The sequence below is a fragment of the Crocuta crocuta genome, unplaced genomic scaffold, assembly GCF_008692635.1.
Source record: "Crocuta crocuta isolate KB4526 unplaced genomic scaffold, BGI_CrCroc_1.0 scaffold50, whole genome shotgun sequence".
Taxonomy (NCBI): Eukaryota; Metazoa; Chordata; class Mammalia; order Carnivora; family Hyaenidae; genus Crocuta; species Crocuta crocuta.
Genome location: NW_027527428.1, coordinates 552366 through 571436, shown reverse-complemented (window position 1 = coordinate 571436; position 19071 = coordinate 552366). Strand labels below are relative to the sequence as shown.

General features: G+C 49.1%; 1 protein-coding gene across 4 annotated transcripts in view; it reads left to right on the top strand.

Moving 5' to 3' along the window:
* Window positions 1–19071, top strand: part of SLC39A11 (solute carrier family 39 member 11) — a 347222-nt gene that overhangs the window by 190683 nt on the left and 137468 nt on the right. For all 4 annotated transcript variants that reach the window (XM_077753833.1, XM_077753824.1, XM_077753845.1 and 1 more), the window contains one exon: window positions 8083–8253. In XM_077753833.1, coding sequence (XP_077609959.1) covers window positions 8083–8253 — 171 coding nt within the window. The remainder of the gene's footprint in view (window positions 1–8082; window positions 8254–19071) is intronic.

Sequence of the window (19071 nt, the reverse complement as noted above, 5' to 3'; positions counted from 1 at the left end):
AGCTGGGTGCTTAACGGACTCAGCCACTCGGACGCCCCGAGGAATTTTAAACGGAGGCAGGAATTCCAGGTTGGCCAGGTGGATACATCTGTCCGATGTGTGAGAACACCTGCTGCTCCCAGCTGTGTCCCCCTTGCCATTGACAAGCACAGGTGGCTCACAGGAAAATTACCCGTGTCTGCAAGGAATTAGCCAATTACATATCAGTACAGAGGCCTTGTTTGGACAGAGGACCTTTCACAATAGAGGAAGGAAGTACACGTGAAACTCTGAAAAATGTTCAACTTCACCTGCAGTCAAAGGAATCCAAATGAAGGGAAATGTCATTTCCTTCATAAGTGGATACATTTATTTTTTAAATGAAAAAGACCCGTGCTGACTAAGAAATGCCATGGGGAGAACTCGTGAACTCTCCTCATGGAAATGGAAATGGCATGGCCTTTCTGGAAATTAATTAGCCAAACTTACTGCATATGGCCCTTTCATCAGCACTTCAGCTTCTGGGAATTTTGTTCAAATCTCTGCTTGTTAATACAGGTGAAAGGTTTTGCAGTGATATTTATAGAAAAAAATAGAAATAGCCTAAATGCCCAGCACTATGAGAATGTAAATAATAATTCCTATTGCTTGAAATGCTTCTAAGAGTTTTCAGTCGTATGGGGGAAATGCTTATGTTAATATTTAGCGAGAACAAAAAGCAGTCTTCAGTTGTATAATATGCTCTCCCAGTTATGTAAAACCGCGCAAAAAAGCATCGAAGGAAATATACCAAAGTCCAGATATATATGTTTTTAGGTGATGTGCTTATGGGTGATTTAAATCTTCTTCTGTGTATTTTTAGGGTTTCCAAGGTCGCTCTGATATGCACTTATGTCTTTATAGTCAGAATGTGGTTACCGGCAGGAGTATTTTATTTGGGGCACCTGCCCGATGGTGGTGAGGTGGTTAAATGGCTGGCCAGCCTCACCCTGACTACTGCAGCCCATAAAACTTATTGAATGGGCAATGTTTTCATGAAGGCCACGCTATTGGCTTTATGCCAGGACTTCACATTTGCAGCAAATATGTTGGCCTTTCCAAGGGGTTGTGGAGAATCCAAGGACCCACGTGGGCGAGTGGCCGTGGAGGCCTCAGGGAAGCTGAGGAACTTCTCTCGGGTGAAGGCGCCATGGGTATCATCTTGGCTGCCCTGTTGGCATCGAGAGATGGACTGCATTCAACTGCCAGCCTCCAGCACTCACATCTTCCCGTCTCCTGACAGTTGAGTCATGTCACAAGTGCCCAGTGGGTTCTAAAGACGGCATTTAAAGCAAAAATGTTGAGGAGTCAAAAGAGTCACCCCCTTGAACATCCTTTTTCTCCCTTAAATCACCAAGACTTGCCCCTCCCCCCAGAACATCCAAAGCTAAGAATTAATTTTTCTCACCATTTCAACGAACACCTGTCTCTTTCTGGGAGCTTGAAGCCACAATTACTTTGAAAGGATAGTGATGGAAGAGAGAAAGGGAGCAGTGGGTAAATGGAGCTTTCGCATGTTTGTTTTCAAAGGCACGTACCTGCACTGGCAAAATGCACCCATGATGCAGCTCCGCTGTTGTTCGGCCGTAGGGAACCAGCTGTGGGCAACAAGGAGTCATAAGCAAGCCTGTGGAAGATTTAAGACCATTGCACAAAGATTCTCCGTCTGCAGTAGGAACTTTTCTCACATGCGGGGGTGTGTTTCCTGGGGGCAGGTCAGCCCTCTGCTCCCATGGTGTATATGAACCATGAAGCCATAAAACAGAGAATTAGTGCCTGAGGTCAAGAAGGTACTTTTCCTGAGTGGGTGGCCATCCTAGGTGGGAGGGAACAGAAAGAGGATGTCCCCATGTGGTAAGATGAGACACTGCAGCTTTTAACGCCTGGAAGATAGCGGCCATTCAAACGTGAATAAAAAGAAATGGTTTTTGCAAACGATGGGCTCAGCACTAAGCAAAACTCCCTCAAGGCATTAAAAACTCGAGTCACAAAGGCTAAGAAATGTAGAAAATATTTCTAGAGTTTTAAGTGAAACAAGTAGACTATGAAACTGTACCTTAAGACATGTAATCAATAGTCATTGCTAACAGTAATTGGGCTTTTCATGTGCCAGGTACTGAGCCAGGTGCTTTACATATACTTTAGTTCTTGTAACAACCATGCTAAGAAGATATGATTATTAAACCCATTTTAGTACAGAGTCACTGAGGCACAGAGATAGCATTTCTCTGAAGTCTTATGGCTAATGAATGACAGAGCCATAATTCCATGGTTGGCAGAGCCATGATCCCATGGTTGACAGAGCCATGATCCCATGGCTGACAGAGCCACAGTCAGTCCCATGGTGGGCCGAGCCATGATCCCATGGTTGACAGAGCCACATTCTGTGGCAGGCAGTGTGATCCCACCTCTATTCTCTTCATCATGTGCAGTGACCACAAATATGCAAAACATGAACGTGCCTGAACTGCACAAGGGATAGGAACAAATGACAGTCATTGTGATAGGGACACTGGGACTTTTTCTTTAATGTAGTTATGTTTACAGCTTTACAAAAGGGAATTGGTCTGAGTGTGGAGAGGTTTAGAGACAGCCAGAGGCTTTAGTTTTGGGTATATTTGAGCTGAAGGGCCATCTGCTGAGACTGGGGGAACGACCTGGCTCTTTCTTAAATTTCCACGTGACTGTTAGGAAGGACCTCCATGGGTCTTGATCTCTCCATGTGCCAAGGTGGATGCTCACCCATGTTGAGTCATTATTTCATGTTCAAATTAGGCATTAATCACATGACGGAAGTCATGCTAATCCCATAAATGATTAAAGAACCGAATTCTTAGCAAACATCGTCACACTCATGTTGGTAATTGAGTTTCTTTCCCCAACCCATTCTGATTCCCCGGGAAATGGACAGGAAGGCAAAATAATAAGTTAAGTAGAGTGTCGTCTCTCCCTGCTTTTGATTGGCCTTTTGATTTTGCTTGTGCATACGTAGTACATGGTGAATACATATCACTGACTACTCTTCATTTTGTGTTTTGTAAATAGCGTTTAGAAAGAAGGTATTTTTTGAGGCTTGAAGTTTTCTGCACTTAGCAGATGAAGATTTGCCTATTTGTGCTAATTCAACCAGATCATTTCCAGTGATGTCTTGGGGATATTTTTAAACCTCTCATGGCTGGTGATCTGTTAATTAGTGTTGACGCATTCACTGGGACCTGAGGTTTCGTCATTGGGCCCTGTTAGATTTGGCCAGTTACATCACTGGGGGGCCAGCAAACATTGTGTGTCCCTCAGAGGCCCGGTTATGAAAACAAAGGTTAATGTGGTTTTTCATTTTGCAAGATGTTCTTGGTCTGAGGTCCCTGAATCCATGGGGATTCAAAAATTGTTTCAAAATTCTACCTATCTCTCTATCTATCTATCTATCTATCTATTTTGCTCAAGAGAGGATTATAGCTTCTGCTATACTTTGAAAAGCAGATGCTGGGACGCCTGGGTGGCTCAGTCAGTTAAGCATCCGACTTTAGCTCAGGGCATGATCTAACGGTTCCTGGGTTCAAGCCCTGTGTTGGGTTCTGCGCTGACAGCTCAGAGCCAAAGCATGCTTTGGATTCTGTGTCTTCCTCTCTCTCTCTGTCCCTCCTTGGCTTGTGCTCTCTCTCTCTCTCTCAAAAATAAACATTAATTTTTTTTTCAAAAGCAGTTGCTGATTCAAAATGGTTTAGAGCCACTGATCTAGAGCCTTTAGCACCTTTCACTCCACTGCCAAGCCCTGAGGGGGACAGCGCCTACCCAGACATCAGGGTTCACTATGACCCCCGGCCATAAAATGAGAAATGGGAGAAATGATTCTTGGCCAGGGCAGTCTGTTCCCTGCGTGGTCCTTCTCAAATTCAGCAACGCCAGCCTCTCTGGGAAAGGAGGAATGGGCGGGGGGAGGGGGGGTACAGGCTGAGCCCCAGCAGTGGGTCCCTTCTTCATGTGGGTTCTTAGATGTTGAAGTCTAAATTTAAAAAAAAAAATGCTTTTTTGACTATGGGCCTCTTTGAAGTCTTTTCTTTCACCTTCTGAAAGAATCGTGACCCTGTGTTCTGGACTTCATGTTAATAACTATTTTCTACTTGTAGCTGCTTTTTCCTTGGACATAGCAGGTCTAAGGGTTTAAGAAGCATTGTTTTCAGGTTTGTTGATGAGTGGGAATGACTATAGGTACGAGATGTCCACTGAGCCCTTTCCACCTCTGGGGTCGCTGGGTGCAAACCCACCAACCCCCTGGGCACCCTAAACGTTTCCAACAGAACCATCTGGGATTTCAAGTCCCTAAATGTCACGTCAGGGCAGTGAAAGCAGGGAGCAAAGGAACACATCAACACTCCCCTGTCCCTCTCCCCCCTCCCCCACTGCCCAGTCAACAACAGGGTCCTGGTTAAGAGGTGGCCTCCAGAGGCAAAGACCTGGCTTGACTCCTGACTCCATGGGACAGGTTGTGTGACCTGAGATCGGCTAGCTCCACCTCTCTGATCTTCAAGCTTTTTGTTTTCTTTAATATTTTTAATGTTTATTATGTTTTTGAGAGAGAGAGAGAGAGAGAGAGAGAGAGAGAATGCAGGTGGGGGAGAGACAGAGAGAGAGGGAGATGCAGAATCCGAAGCAGGCTCCAGGCTCTGAGCTGTCAGCACAGAGCCCAATGCAGGGCTCAACCCCACGAACCGTGAGATCATGACCTGAGCCAAAGTCAGACGTTCAACCGACTGAGCCCCCCAGGCGCCCCTCAAGCTTTTTATCTGTTAGAGGGAAGCTTCTCTGCTTTGTGGGGCTTCTGTGAGTACTGAAGATAAGTTCCCAGGACCACCTGTTAGCCGACGTCACCAATGCCATCTTGCAGGTCTGCATAGACATCGCCTATTCTGCCTCTACATGTCCTTCCCCTTCACCAAATCCTGCTTCAGAAATGCCCAGGCCTTTCCCCCTCTCAACAGGTTCTTGTTGCTCTGGCTCATCTCTTCTCCCCACCCCGGGCTGGGCAGCGGCCCCCACGAAGGGGTCCTCCTCTGCCCACGGGGCTGGTGATCTTCTTGGAGCGCAGTGGTGTAACTGGCCTTGCTGGGAGAGGCAAGACGATTCATTGCCCAGGAGGCATCCGTACTCTCTGTAGTGATTAATTCTGACTAATTCTCCCCGTTGCAGACTCATTAGAGGCTGTCACCAAATGGTGGCTTATTTAACAAGCCTGTCAGCTGTTCACACCATCTCCTGTCCCATTTGGGCACAACAGCTTTCACACGCAGGGACCCCACGGCGGGGCCTGCAGCTCTATCCCGGTTAACAACACTTCCCACTCCTCGGCCCTTCCTGTGGAGCGCTAGCTAGCGCACTGCTGGAATTCGCTAATGTGCCCCATCCCTGTTGTTCCCTGTGCAGATTTGCAGCCGATTCAGAGTCCGATGCTTTCGTCGCCCCGACAAAAATAAGCGCCAGCTTCAGAGCTCGTTAGAGAGTGTACAGTTCTGCCCTCCGATGTAAAGGAATTCCTCATACCTTCCCTGTCTCTTCTGTCTTAAACCGTAAAATCCCAGAGGGGAAAGTTCCCCACCCCCCACTGCCTTCGACTCCCACTAGAGAGCTAGGTCAGGTCCCTGCGCCCAAAGGAAACCCAAGGGATCGGTGGTGTTTTCCCGTCTGGTTCGGGAGGAAGGCGAGTGCCCTACACCACTATATGGAGACGGCGCCGTGAGTGTGTATTTAGCTTTGTCCCGTGCAATCAGTGTCTGAGAGGAGTTGCTTTTCCAGCAGAGACTGTTGGGGTCCCCAGAGGCCGCTTATGTGAGCTGTGGCTGCTGACTGTTTGGGGGGCTGGTGTCCCTGTTTTCGGAGGATTGATAGAAGCCTCCTTCTCCCTAAGAGCATTGAGATTCCGCTGTTGTAAGAGAGAACAGGTGGGGACCTGGGGAAACCTGAGCCTGCCCTTTGGCATCTGCTTAGTCTTTGGGCTTACCTGCTTGATTTGAGTGAACAAACACAAGGATTTTCAAAAGATATCCCTCCTCGCCCCCATCCCTCCTGCTTTGTATTTGGAAATACAAAGCAATGTTCACTTAGGTGGGCTCATCCGGAAAGGGAATCAAAGACCCGATCAAATTTATGTAGCGAGATTCTGGTCACTAAGATCAACCCCCTCCTACCTTTGCTTTATACCAAGAAGTAAGGAGGGGGGCGCCTGGGTGGCTCAGTCGGCTAAGCTAAGGGTCCAACTTTGGCTCAGGTCATGATTTTACAGTTCATGGGTTTGAGCCCCACTTTGGGCTCTATGCTGACAGTCCAGAGCTTGGAGCCTGCTCTCCCCTCCTCCAAAAAATAAGGAGAGCCCCATGGTCAGGGCTAATGGAGTCCTTATACTTGCCTGTTGCTTCTTAATTTGACTCTGGGAAAATTTTTATGCAACTTTCAGCTTAGAGAGGAGAATTCTTCTGTGTGTAGAAAATGTATAGAGAAGGGAAGGAGGCCCCCCACAGAGAGTCCCTCCCACCCTTCAAGCTGATGACCATTAGCTGCTGCAAGGGACCTTCCCTGCCACAGAAGAGGGTCCGTCAAGCGTCTGCTGTTTCCCGCAGCCCGGGGACTCACATTGCTCATTGTCCAAACCAGGACACTTTGAGAGTGAAAGGGGACACCGATAGTCCCCCAGTCCCCGGGGTGGCGGACCCAGACTGGGACATATGATTGCCCCCTCATGTCCCGTCCGTGACCTCTGAGTTGTGACTTGCAGCTTCTTCTGTCCCCTCATGATAGAGAGACCCTCCTTTCCGTTTGTGCCTCCACGTGTCTGAGATTTGCTGGGACTCTGCTCCTCCAGGAAGCCGCTCCCACAAACGCGTACCGTGGGGCGCATCGCAAACCAGACGCTCTGCCTCAGACCCGGGCGACTCGCCTCCATTAAGATTGAGGAAATGACCCTGCAGGACATGGGTAGTTGGCCTAACTTGGGCCTGGGAAATGACACCCTTCAAATATATCCCCCAAGGGGAATGTTGGAAAGGGAGGTTAGCTCATGAAGTCCGGTGGTGGGGTTTTGTAGTCAGAGTGTCCCGTGACGCTCAGGCTGCCATTTGTCTGTCTGTCTGTCCGTTTGGCCGGCGGCCGCGTGTACCTGTGCGCAGCTCTGCTTCCTTCTATCACCTGCTGAGCTGCTTCCTGGTTCTCTTCCCTTGCAGGATGTCAGGCTGCCCTTGCACCACCTTTCAGATGAGAGTCTACCCTTGAGTCACTGGGGCCATCTCCACCCCAGTCCCTTGTCCCTGGGGAGGGGTGTCTTTGGATGGGCCTGGCACGCAGATGGGTCCCCATGAGGCGGTGTGACTAGGAGGTGTCACGTACCCTGTGATGCTGTAGGGAGGCAGGGGACATGGGACAGCCATGAAGCCTCACACACCCCGATGGGTGGGGTCCTCTTATTATCTCATTTTGTGACTCAGGAAATGAAGGCACAGAGAGGGAAAACAGCTTGGTTAGCACCACACAGCGGCTACGTGGATGAGTCAGGAGTGAGTCGGGGAGCCTGGCTCCGGGATCTCCACTCCTGCTGCTCAATATGATTTCTCCTCAATGGGCGTTGCTAGGGTGACCCCAGTTCCATCGTTTTTAAAATGTTTACTTATTTAGTTTGAGAGACAGAGAACAGGAGTGAGGGGAAGGCAGAGAATCCCAAGCGGGCTCGGCTCTGTCAGCGCAGAGCCCGACGCGGGGCTCCGACTCACGAACAGTGAGATCACGATCTGGCCCGGAATTAGGAGTCAGTTAACGCTTCCCAACTGAGCCACCCAGGCGCCCCAGCTTCATCTTTTTCATCCTTTCCAGTACCTGTACCTTGGGCACTGAATGTCCATTTGGTGAATGCTTGCTGAACGAATAAGGGAAGGAAGGGAGGGAGGAATAGGAAGGAAACGGGAGAATTCACGGCCCCCAAGGAAGCTAGGAAGCAGAACGCTTCTTCCTGCGCTGCTTGCCGAGGACCCGCGTGCATGTTCTCAAAGTACTCTCCTTCCCTGTCCCTCTCTGTTTGCACAGACAAGAGTGAGAACGGGGAGGCCTATCAGAGGAAGAAGGCGGTGGCCACAGGCCTTCCTGAGGGCCCCACTGCCCCGCCGCCTCCTCGAGGGGACCCAGTGCAGCCCAGCGGCGGCAGCTGGAGACGGATCGCGCTGCTCATCTTGGCCATCACCATACACAACATTCCAGGTGAGGCCTTGCCCCCGAGCCGTCCAGCCACCCGCCCACAGGTAAAGTCACGCTGTCAGCTCAGCTGCGTGGCTAGAAAGGGGACAGACGTGACGTGGGTCCTTTGCTGAGGGGGGCGGGGGACAGAATGCAAATCCTCCTTGGCTTTATTTGTAACTTGCCTTATTGCTGTGGGAGCACCTTTTATGAGCACGGATGCCTCTGGTTCTGCTCAATGCTCTTTTTTTTTTAAAGTTTTTTTATTTATGTTGACAGAGAGTGAGAGACTGGGGGAAGGGCAGAAAGAGAAGGAGAGAGAGAATCCTAAGCAGGCTCTGTGCTGTCAGTGTACAGCCTGATGCAGGGGCTCGAACTCTCGAACTGTAAGATCATGAGCTGAGCTGAAATCAAGAGCTGGACGCTTAACTGACTGAGCCGCCCAGGCGCCCCTGCTTAACGTTCTTTTAAGATACTGACTTCTGCGTGGTTTAGCACTGGGAGTTGCCCCACCTGCCTTCTTGCTGTGGGACACCTGTCTGAATGTCCTTGCCAGTCCTATTCTGTTTTTAGCATTCTGCAGTAATGCGTGTTGTGTCTTTGGATTTATTTTAATTGGGAAAAAAAAATGCTGGCATTCTGTTTCAAAAAGAATACCGAGTCTCATTTAGAGTAATTAGAAAACACGGATAGGCATAAAAAAGAATAAAGATATAAATTGAGGGACCCCCGAGGCAGTTCTTGGGTCACATCTTGGAATTCACTAGTTACTATATCTGGACAAATGGCCCCGAACTCTCTGAGCCTTGGTTTTCCCATCTGTGAAATGGGCATTTGCTACTACTGAGATAATCGGGATATTACTTACAAAATGAATTACGTTTATTTTGATACTTAAATGAGATGCTATAGCGCATGCATGCACACATACGTACACAGATTTTGGTATCTTGCTTGGGCCACGTGAGCAATCGGTAAATGGTCACGGCTCTTAGCATTAATAATACTCCTGTCCCCCTTCCCAGCTGTAGCTTCCTCAGTCTCGAATTCTTCAACACTCTGATCTGTCTTCGCTGGGCCAGAACTCGGGTTTGAGGACTAACCCTTGCTGAGGGAGCACCCCCTGGTGATGTGTTATCCGAGCCCTTGCCTAGTTCATAATGCCAGCCCGTTACCCTGTAACGGAGCCATGACTCGACCGGACCAGGCTGGCAGGAGGCACATTCTTCTCTTCGAGGCCCTTGTAAATGTTGCTCCATTACCCTCTGGCTTTGATATTGTGGGAGAAAAGGCCACCGCCGATTTATTCCTCTCTGGGTGACTTGATACTCTTCTCCTTGCACAATGAGGGGGTTTTTTTGGTCATTTTTTTAAAAGAATGAAAACTTCAATGTTATATATTCCCATATCTACTAAACCTATCTAGAACACTATGTGTTCAATCACTTTTTTTTTTTTTAGAGAGAAAGTTGTAGAGCAATTGGGGGAGGGGCAGAGAGAGAGGGTGACAGAATTCCAAGCAGGTTCTGTGCTGTCAGCGCAGCGCCCCATGAGGGACTTGAACTCACAAACCATGAGATCATGACCTGAGCTGAAATCAAGAGTCAGATGCTTAACCGACTGAGCCAGCCAGGCACCTCAGTCACTTTATAAGCTCAGGTCTTCTGCTGGATGAGGAGTGCTTTCCTTATTATCTCTGTCCTGGTCTTAGGGATTTCTGTCAGAGGATCGTATAGGCTGGTTGCCCCCCAGTTTTTCTTTTTTTTTTTTTTTAATGTTTTATTTATTTCTTGGGGAGNGCGAGATCATGACCCAGGCGAAAGTCGGACGCTCAACCGACTAAACCACCCAGGCGCCCCGCCCTCCAGTTTTTCTTTAGCATCTCATTTCCTTCTTGGCTCTTTCCCTTTGGGTCATAGGCAAACTCTCTGGTTTTTCTAGAGCTTGCTATTCAGGATTCCTTGGGATGAAGTCTTTTTTTTTTTTTTTAATGTTTTATTTATTTCTGAGAGAGAGAGAGACAGCATGAGCAGGGGAGGGTCAGAGAGGGAGGGAGATACAGAATCCGAAACAGGCTGCAGCCTCTGAGCTAGCAGTCAGCACAGAGCACGATGTGGGGCTCGAACCCACGAACTGTGAGATCATGACTTGAGCCGAAGTCGGACGCTCAACCGACTGAGCCACCCAGGTGCCTCTGGGTTGAAGTCTTATGTGGGACCCCAACTCACCAAGCTGATCAGAGCAGCTATGCCCTGGTGGATGGGTCTGGCCACATTCACCACCAAAATCTTAGCAAGCTTATTGGAAGACCCAGGGCTTGGCAGAGGGCAGCTTGAAAAACCTCCACAGTCACCTTGACCCTCTTAAATGCTAATCGGTAGAAAAGAGCAGGTCCTTAGTCTGCCTCTTCAGTCGGAATGTTAATTGCTATCTTTCTGCCACTCGAGGCTCCTTCTCTAACCAGTTGAAAGTGAATAAAGATCAGTCCAGTGGGTTTACAGCCAAATACAATAGCTAGATGGCTCAAGGTATCCCGTGGTGATTTTCTGTCTCCGAGAAGAACACGAAAGTGATCTAAAATCCAGAGGTTGTAGCACTGGGCTTTGGGAAGCCAGGCATCAGCTTTCCTCTGGTGGAGCCTTTCCTGTCTCCCACCTGCTACCACCCTTCTGAGCTCCCATGCGCTCAACTGGGACTGTTTCCCAGCTTTTTTTTTTTAATAAATTTTTTTAACATTATTTCATTTTTGAGAGACAGAGACAGAGGCGTGAGCAGGGGAGGAGCAGAAAGAGAGAGACACAGAATCCAAAGCAGGCTCCAGGCTCTGAGCTGTCAGCACAGAGCCTGACGTGGGTCCCAAACTCACAGACTAAACTCAGGAGCTCATGACCTGAGCCGAAAGTCAGATATTTAACTGACTGAGCCACGCAGGTGCCCCTTTCCAGGCTCATTTTAACAGAAGATCAGGGAGAGTCCGAGTTCACATACTTACATGTTCATTGGCTTCAGGAAGAGCTCGGATTAAGGCCAGAAGCAAAAGCATGTGAGCAGGAAGGAGTGTGGGAGAACACCGACGTCGGATGATCTGCAGTCAGCACAGATTCAAAAGTTACTTCTTCCGTAACAATAGACCTTCTTCTGGATCTTTGGCATTCCCAAGTTCAGGTTCAACCTGTGTCCCTTTTATGGTAAATTGGAAGTACCTTTTGATTGTACAGAGGCTGAGTGGCTCGTAGGAACTTCAACTAGTTGGCTCCACTGGAAGTATCATATAATGGTCCATGACCTGGGGAGTGGCTGGCTTGCCGGGATCAAGAGGTTTGAGGGGAAATCTCTCTCCCTTTTTGCCTTATATTAATTGCATTTTATTATTTATTTATTTATTTAAGCTTTGTTATTTATTTTTGAGAGAGAGTGCACAAGCTGGGGAGGGACAGAGAGAGAGAGAGAGAGAGAGAGAGAGAGAATCTGAAGCAAGCTCCAGGCTCAGAGGCTGTCAGCGCAGAGCCTGATGTGGGCCTTGAACCCATAAACTGTGAGATCATGACCTGAGCCAAAGTTAGATGCTCAGGCGACTTAGCCACCCTTGCGTCCCCTATTGTTGCATTTTAATAACAAGTTGTAGGTACTTGAGTTCTATGAGGCATAAAACAGATCCCTAGCCTCCTGTAAATAATGTTATAGGAAGAGAAATAGACAATGAACATAATAGTAATAAATGGATTTACATTACATTGGAAGGTGGTTAGTGCTTTGAAGAAAGGATGGGTTCAGCGGGCCTGATGAGATGGTGAGATGTTACAGAAACGAATTGCAATTAAAAAAATTTTTTTAATGTTTTATTTATTAGAGAGAGAGAGAGAGAGAAAACATGAGCAGGGGAGGGTCAGAGAGAGAGGGAGAGAGAATCTGAAGCAGGCTCCAGGCTCTGAGATAGCTGTCAGCACAGAGCCTGATGCGGGGCTCGAACCCACGAACTGTGAGATCATGACCTGAGCCAAAGTCAGACGCTTAACCAACTGAGCCATCCAGGTACCCCCCAAAAATTTTTATAACATTTATTTATCTTTGAAAGACAGAGCACTAGTGGAGGAGGGGCAGAGAGAGAGAAAGGGAGACACAGAATGTGAAGCAGGCTCCAGGCTCTGAGCTGTCAGCACGGAGCCCGATGCTGGGCTCGAACCCACGAACTGTGAGATCATGACCTGAGCTGAAGTCGGACGCTTAGCCCACTGAGCCACCCAGGCGCCCCAGAAAGGAATTGCGATTTTAAATAGAGCAGTCAGCATGGGTCTCCCGGAAACCTTGCAGTTGAGTCTGACATGCAGCTGTCTGGGGCAGAGTGAAGGTTCCAGGCAGAGGGAGCCGCCCGTGCAAGAGCCCTTGAGGCCAGGGCATGTGAAGACCGGTGAGGAGTAGCCAGGCGTCCGCCGTGGCCAGGGCAGGGGAGGCAGAGNCGGAAACCTTGCAGTTGAGTCTGACATGCAGCTGTCTGGGGCAGAGTGAAGGTTCCAGGCAGAGGGAGCCGCCCGTGCAAGAGCCCTTGAGGCCAGGGCACGTGAAGACCGGAGTAGCCAGGCGTCCGCCGTGGCCAGGGCAGGGGAGGCAGAAGGGAGGTGCAAAGCAGGGACAGAGAGGTCGGCCCTGCCCCAGTTGGCACTTAGAGGCATTGTAAGGATTTCACTCTACTGGAGTTTTGAACAGACACACAGATGATCTGAGTAAAACATTCTCTGCGGGTGCTGCATTCAGACTGGACCCCGGAGGGGCGAGGGCGGCTGTGGGGAGTCAGGGCAGAGGCCGCCGCAGGAACACAGGCTTAAGACGAAGGTGGCTCAGACCAGGTGGTAGTCCCAGAGGTGCCGAGAGGGGGTCCCGTCCTGGCTTCTGTTGAAGGTGGGCAGGTGGGATCTGCTGATGGAGTAGACGTGGGGTGAGAGACAGAGACGGGAGCCCGGAGGGACCCGAGGTTTCAGGGCTGACCGGCTGGAAGCCTGGAATCGCCCTCGACCGGCATGGGGACGGCCCCGCGGGGGCAGGCTTTAGCAGGGCACCTTAAGAACCAGTTTGGGACTGTGAGTTGTGTTTGTCGGTAGTCATTCAAGTGGGGATTCCCATCAGGCGGTCGGATGTCTGAATCTGGAGATGGGAGCAGAGCCTGGGGCACAGAGCTCAGTCTGGGCCGCCTGTGACTCGCTGGCACACAGATGTGGTTGAACTCCCCCCAACCCCCAGAACTGGATGACATCACCAAGGTCTAAATACAAACAGACGAGTCTCCCAAGGCCCCCCAGGGAGACATCCCCAGAGCCTTGGTCTCCTAACTCCAGTCTCAAGTGCACTAGCCCGCAGTTACCCACAGCAGCCTCCTGCCCTTTGATGGGAACCATTTCAAGAGCTTGTGTGTTGCCGCCTTACCTTTGAAAAGGTCTCTTTTTTTACCATTATCCTTTATAGTTTATTAAAAATTTAACTAAAGCTTTGACGTTCCCCACGACTCTGGGTTCTAAGATAGACTTTTCACAGTGACTAAAAGGATAATTGATTTTTTTTTTTTTTGAAGCTTTTTTGTCTTTGCTGGTTCAGTTTTGTATGTCCGGGGGATGATGGGGGGTGACATTTTGTTAATTTTTTTTTTTTTAATGTGGAGGTTAAAAGGGAAGCTTGTTAGCGAGCGTGCTGTCCACTGGAAATTTCTGGTGTGCAAGGACACACATGTAGTCACATGCACACCCCTGGGGCACTGGGTTTACACATGTGTGTGAGGGCGGATATGTTTTTTTTTAAATTTTTTAATGTTTATTTATTTTTGAAAGAGACAGAGTGCAAGCAGGGGAGGGGCAGAGAGAGTGGGAGACAAAGAATCCGAAGCAGGCTCTAGGCTCTGAGCTGCCAGCACAGAGCCTGACATAGGGCTCGAACCCGCAAACTGTGAGATCATGACCCAAGCTCAAGTCAGACCCTGAACTGATTGAGCCACCCAGGTGCCCTTAAACTTTTATGGCTCACAGCCATTCTTAATAACCTGGGAGGAGCTGGGGACCCTACACAGCATGCAGGCAGCCCTACATGTTTCTAGAGCAAGGAAGAGTCCCCACTTTCAAGAAACACACACATGGTCGTGCAAACAGTTGACATGTTTCTGGAAGAAACCGTAATGGCTAATGAAGACCATCAGACATGAGCCCCTCCAGCATGTGTGGCAGACCCCGAATCTCTGCAGGCAGGGATACCGCCCCGCCCCCCTTCTCTGGCTTGGCCAGTATGCCTCGATGGCAGGCTGGGGAGCTTGAGTCCTTCGGAAAATGATGCCCTGGAGAAATGACGTGTTTTCTGTGCCAGCGACTCTGTCGCCTTCTGAGTACTGTCTCTGAAAGTGATTTTCATGCAGTATCATGCAGGCTGAAGAGCTCTGGGCCTTTGGAAAACAAGCACCCTTTGTGCGTCTGAGTGGAATTAAAAATCAACTAGCAAATCGAGTTCCCGCTAATCTCTTTTCATGAGTGGCTTATGGTCTCCACAGTGCACTATCGCATTGTTTTGTACGCCAGAAAAATAAATTTAGAGCTCACAGGGATAGTCCAGAGGTTAGTCCTTCAAGCACCACCCCATTTGATGATTTGGGGTGTGTATGTGTGCGTGTGTGTGTGTGTGTGCGTGTGTTCAATCATCATTGTGATCCCTTTAAGCCCTGGCACTGGATGAGTCTGTGAAAGATAATACAGAGAATACAATATTTATCTAATGTATTTAACGGTATAAATCATTCCTTTCTTGTTGATGGTGGTTGCTGTGTCCTGTGTCTGCCTCTGTAGTGCCCGCTATCATCCTGAATGGCACTCATTTAAAGGGGTCCTGCACCCCCCTCCCCCCCGCCATAGATGGAGTTTCCTGTAAGAAGCTCCCTGCTGTTCTCCCTTTCAGGACCTCATGTTGCATATTGAAGCATAATGTCTATTCCAGCACAGGAGTGACCAGCACACTTGGTACCCACTCTCCATCCTAGGATGAAGGGCTGTCATTTGAGAGCCAAGGGTACCAATTCCCCTTCTCCCACAGCCACCAGGAGGGTCAAGGGACAGCATTCAGCTTCTGTGGGTCTCCATGACACCATAGGCTCTCCTTTGTGGTTGAAATTATTTATAAACCCATAGAAGAGGCGAGATGAGTCACACGCTTTTTATTTTCCTCTCATTAAAGTCAAGAGCCAGGTTCACCTTGCTGGTTGTTGCCATGACACAGAACGAACTAGGGTCACTGCCTTTGTCTCCAGAAACAGCACAACAATTGATTTTAATTATTTGGCTTGTCTTCCCGCAACGGTTCCTATTAGGCTACGTTTCGTGGCTTCACAGGAAATGCTTGAAAATTTAATCAGAAAGGCTTTTTTTTTTTTTCAAGGGACAAAACCTCATAAATTTATATGCTAAAAATATTAACCGTGGTTGGTGATTCCTGGGATTGTGGCTGGTTTTTATTCTCTTCATGGTCTTGTGAGGCATATCAACTTATCTATCCTGAATGACTTGTAGGTTAAAAATGGTTTTTGGAAGAGGAACCTCAACCACCTAACCACCTTCACATCCCTGACCCCCGACACACACACACACAAGGGTAGAAATAACAGCTGTTCCTTTATGCCTGAGATAGTCTTGTTGAGGTGGTTTTCATTACAGGTGGGAAACAAAACAGACGATGTGTATCAGCTTCCCATGGCTGCGTAACAAATTATTACAAACGTAGTGGCTTGGAACCACCCAGATCTGTTCGTTCACAATTCCGCAGGCTAGAAGTCTGACGTCAGTGTTCTCGGGCTACAGTCAAGGTGATGAGGAGGCTACGCTGCATCCCTAGGGGAGAGTGTGTTCTTGCCTCTTCCAGGGGCCACACCTGACTCCAGTCTTTGCCTCATGTGGTCAGCCTGCTGCCTCTTCTGTGTCTATTCTCTTTGCCTCCTTCTTATAAAGATTCTTGGGCTTTCTGGTCTACCCATAGGATCCAGGCTTGGTTATCTCATCCCCAGATAATTTAGGACAGTCCTGTCAGCAGTCTCCTTTGTCACGACCGGCTTCCAGGGCTTGTCCCTGGCATTCACTTTACACCTGCCTGGTCTCCACATGCTGCAAGGGCAGCTTCAGAGGTCTGGTAGCTTAGAGCTTACAGGAAAGAGCCAAGAACCAGAAAGAACAGTTTTCCTGATTCTTCATTTTCCTGGGACAAAGACCGAATAGAAAATTCTGTAATTAGATGGGGAGCTTTCCAGGGAAAACACCGAAGCAACAGCCTCTCCTTCACATTGTTCTGTTTCCAGAAACTGGAGGAGTATTCTGTGCAGCCAGAGGCCCAGGCTCCGTTAATGAGCAGGCTGAAGGCCACTCAAGACTGCAACTCATTGGCGACTACAAAGGCCACCAGCCAGACTAGAGGCTGCCACTTGCTGGGGCCTACTTTAAGTGTCCTCTGTATATGAGTTAGGTACTGCACCCCCCTGCTTCACATTTTAGAAGCTGAGGCCCAGGGAGGCTAAAGATGAAGCTCAAGGTTGCGTGTGCAGGCACGGGTGGCCTGCCTCTCTCTGCGGGGAGCTGTGCTGCCTTCCTCCCCATGGATCATAGAGCTTTCCAGAGCCAGTTACAGAGAAGTTCAAGAAAAGCCTCTCACTTTTTGAAGCCTGCCACATTAAATGTGAATGTCTGTGGTCACCGGCGTGTTGGCACGACTGTCAGTCCAAATGCAGCAGCTCGGATCAGCAGGGAGGTTTTGGCAGGGGAGGTGGGGACCGGCACAGTGGGCGCCCTGCAGATGTGGGTGCAGTGAGCCCCCACGCGGCCCCCACACACCTGCCGCCATCACCACCGCCTCCACCAAGCGAGGACAATCCAGGACACAAGCAGATCGTCAGCCCTTTAATGTATCAAAGAGGGAGGTGTGGGGAGAGGGGACAAGCCCAGGATGTAGAGTCAGAGCCAGAGCGTGGACCGTGGGGCCACCAACCGCTTTACCAGCCGGGTGACCTCAGGCCAAACGCTGGGAGTTCCAGCTTCCCGGCTGTCAAATGGAAATAATAATCCGTCTTGTGGTTCAGTGTTCAGGGAGGTGACAGTGCTGGCCACCAGCAGGGCCGCACACTGTGTCATCTGCTGTGACGGGTATATCATGGGGCCCAGAACCCCTCATCCTCCCTCCCTCCCCGACTTTGCCTTCACTCCGCTCTGCTCCCCAAAGATGGTTTGGTTTTCTGCCCTTGGGCATCTCTCCGGTGGAACATCTCCAACCACTTTAATTTCCGTCTCCAGCAGGTTACACGTGAAGATGCTTCTCATTTACCCCAGGAGTTGGGGAAACACTGTAATATTCCCCTCTAATTATCTGAGTCTCGGCGGGAAGCCTGACATTATAATTAACTCAAGGCTCCTGTCTGCGGTGACATTTTGCTCGGCATATTATGTTCCTCAGTGTGCACCGTAGCCGAAGCTGGTAGCGCCCTTCCCGGTGACCCTGTTGGGCACAGACAGCCCGAGGGTGAAATTGTGACTCTGGGATTCCTGCAGGACCCCCTCCCCGCTCAAGTGCAACAGGCGACTTTTAAATTCATGACCAACTTCTGACACAGGCTGTAGACCCAGGCCTGTGCCCTGCAGACTGGCCTTGGGATCACATGAGCTCTGTTCTGGAGCCGCACAGGGATTGGGGTGACTGGGTGGCTCAGGTTTCGGCTCGGGTCATGGTCTCGCGGTTTCGGGAGTTCGAGCCCCACGTTGGGAGTCTCTCTCTGTCCCCTCCCAGCTTGTGTTGTCTCTGTCTCTCTCAACATAATTAAAAAAAAAAAAAAATTAAACCTGCATGAGGACTAGGGTTAAAATCAAGACTCATTTCCACATCTGCTAGATTATGTCATCCTCCTATTATGTAAATTAAAGGAAAAATTAAGGCAAGAGAATTTCAACATATTTTTCTGTTAAGACTCAACGTTTCTGGTAAATTCCAGTTGTCTTTCTGGTCTGGCCAGGCAGTTATCAACTGGACCATGGTTTTCCAAAAGTCCTTGTAGACTGCTCTGCCTATGACAGCAGCTAGTAGCCACAGGAACAGACAAGCCCAGCCTCTGGAGTCAGAAAGCCTGAGATCCCCCGGCCACCAGATGCTGTACTATTTGTTTGTCAGATTTAAACAAAACGCAGAATTTAGATCCTCAGTCACACCTCGCCACATGTCATGTGCTGAGTAGCCGTATGCAGCCAGTGGCTATGCTATTGGACAGCACAGATACAGAACAATTCTATCATCACAGAAAGTTCTATTGGATGGCACTGCTCTAGATTCTTGGCAAAACAATATTAACTCCACAGCTTATTTAGAGCCTACCTAAGCTTGCCTTGGGCTGAATTCTATTTGGGGGAGACATTTCATTTCTGAAGACAGATGTTCTTGGTGGTTGTGAGGTTGGGCGTCAAGCATGCTTTGCGAGTAAAATGCCTTACATTTCAAAATTTGAAAAGAAATTAAAAAATTTTTCAATAAGCTAAGGGCAGGACAGAGTCACCCCTGGATGCCCTCATTNGCGCAGAGAAACCACAGCAGGCTCGTTACTATGTCTAATGTCAGGGGGGTGGAAAGAGCCGCTGCAAGGATGAACTTGTCATCCTCTGCTCTGGGTGACACACACCCGTCCCCCGAGCAAGGCAGTGTATTGGGCTGTGTCAGCTTCGCCTTCTCATGGAACATCTTGTCTTGCCTCAGCTCGGGTTTTGAAGGAAGGACATTAACTGGCACATGAAAATCACCACAGTGTTTCCTGTCACTTTTTTTTTTTTTTTTTTTTTTTTTTTTGTGGGCCTTTTC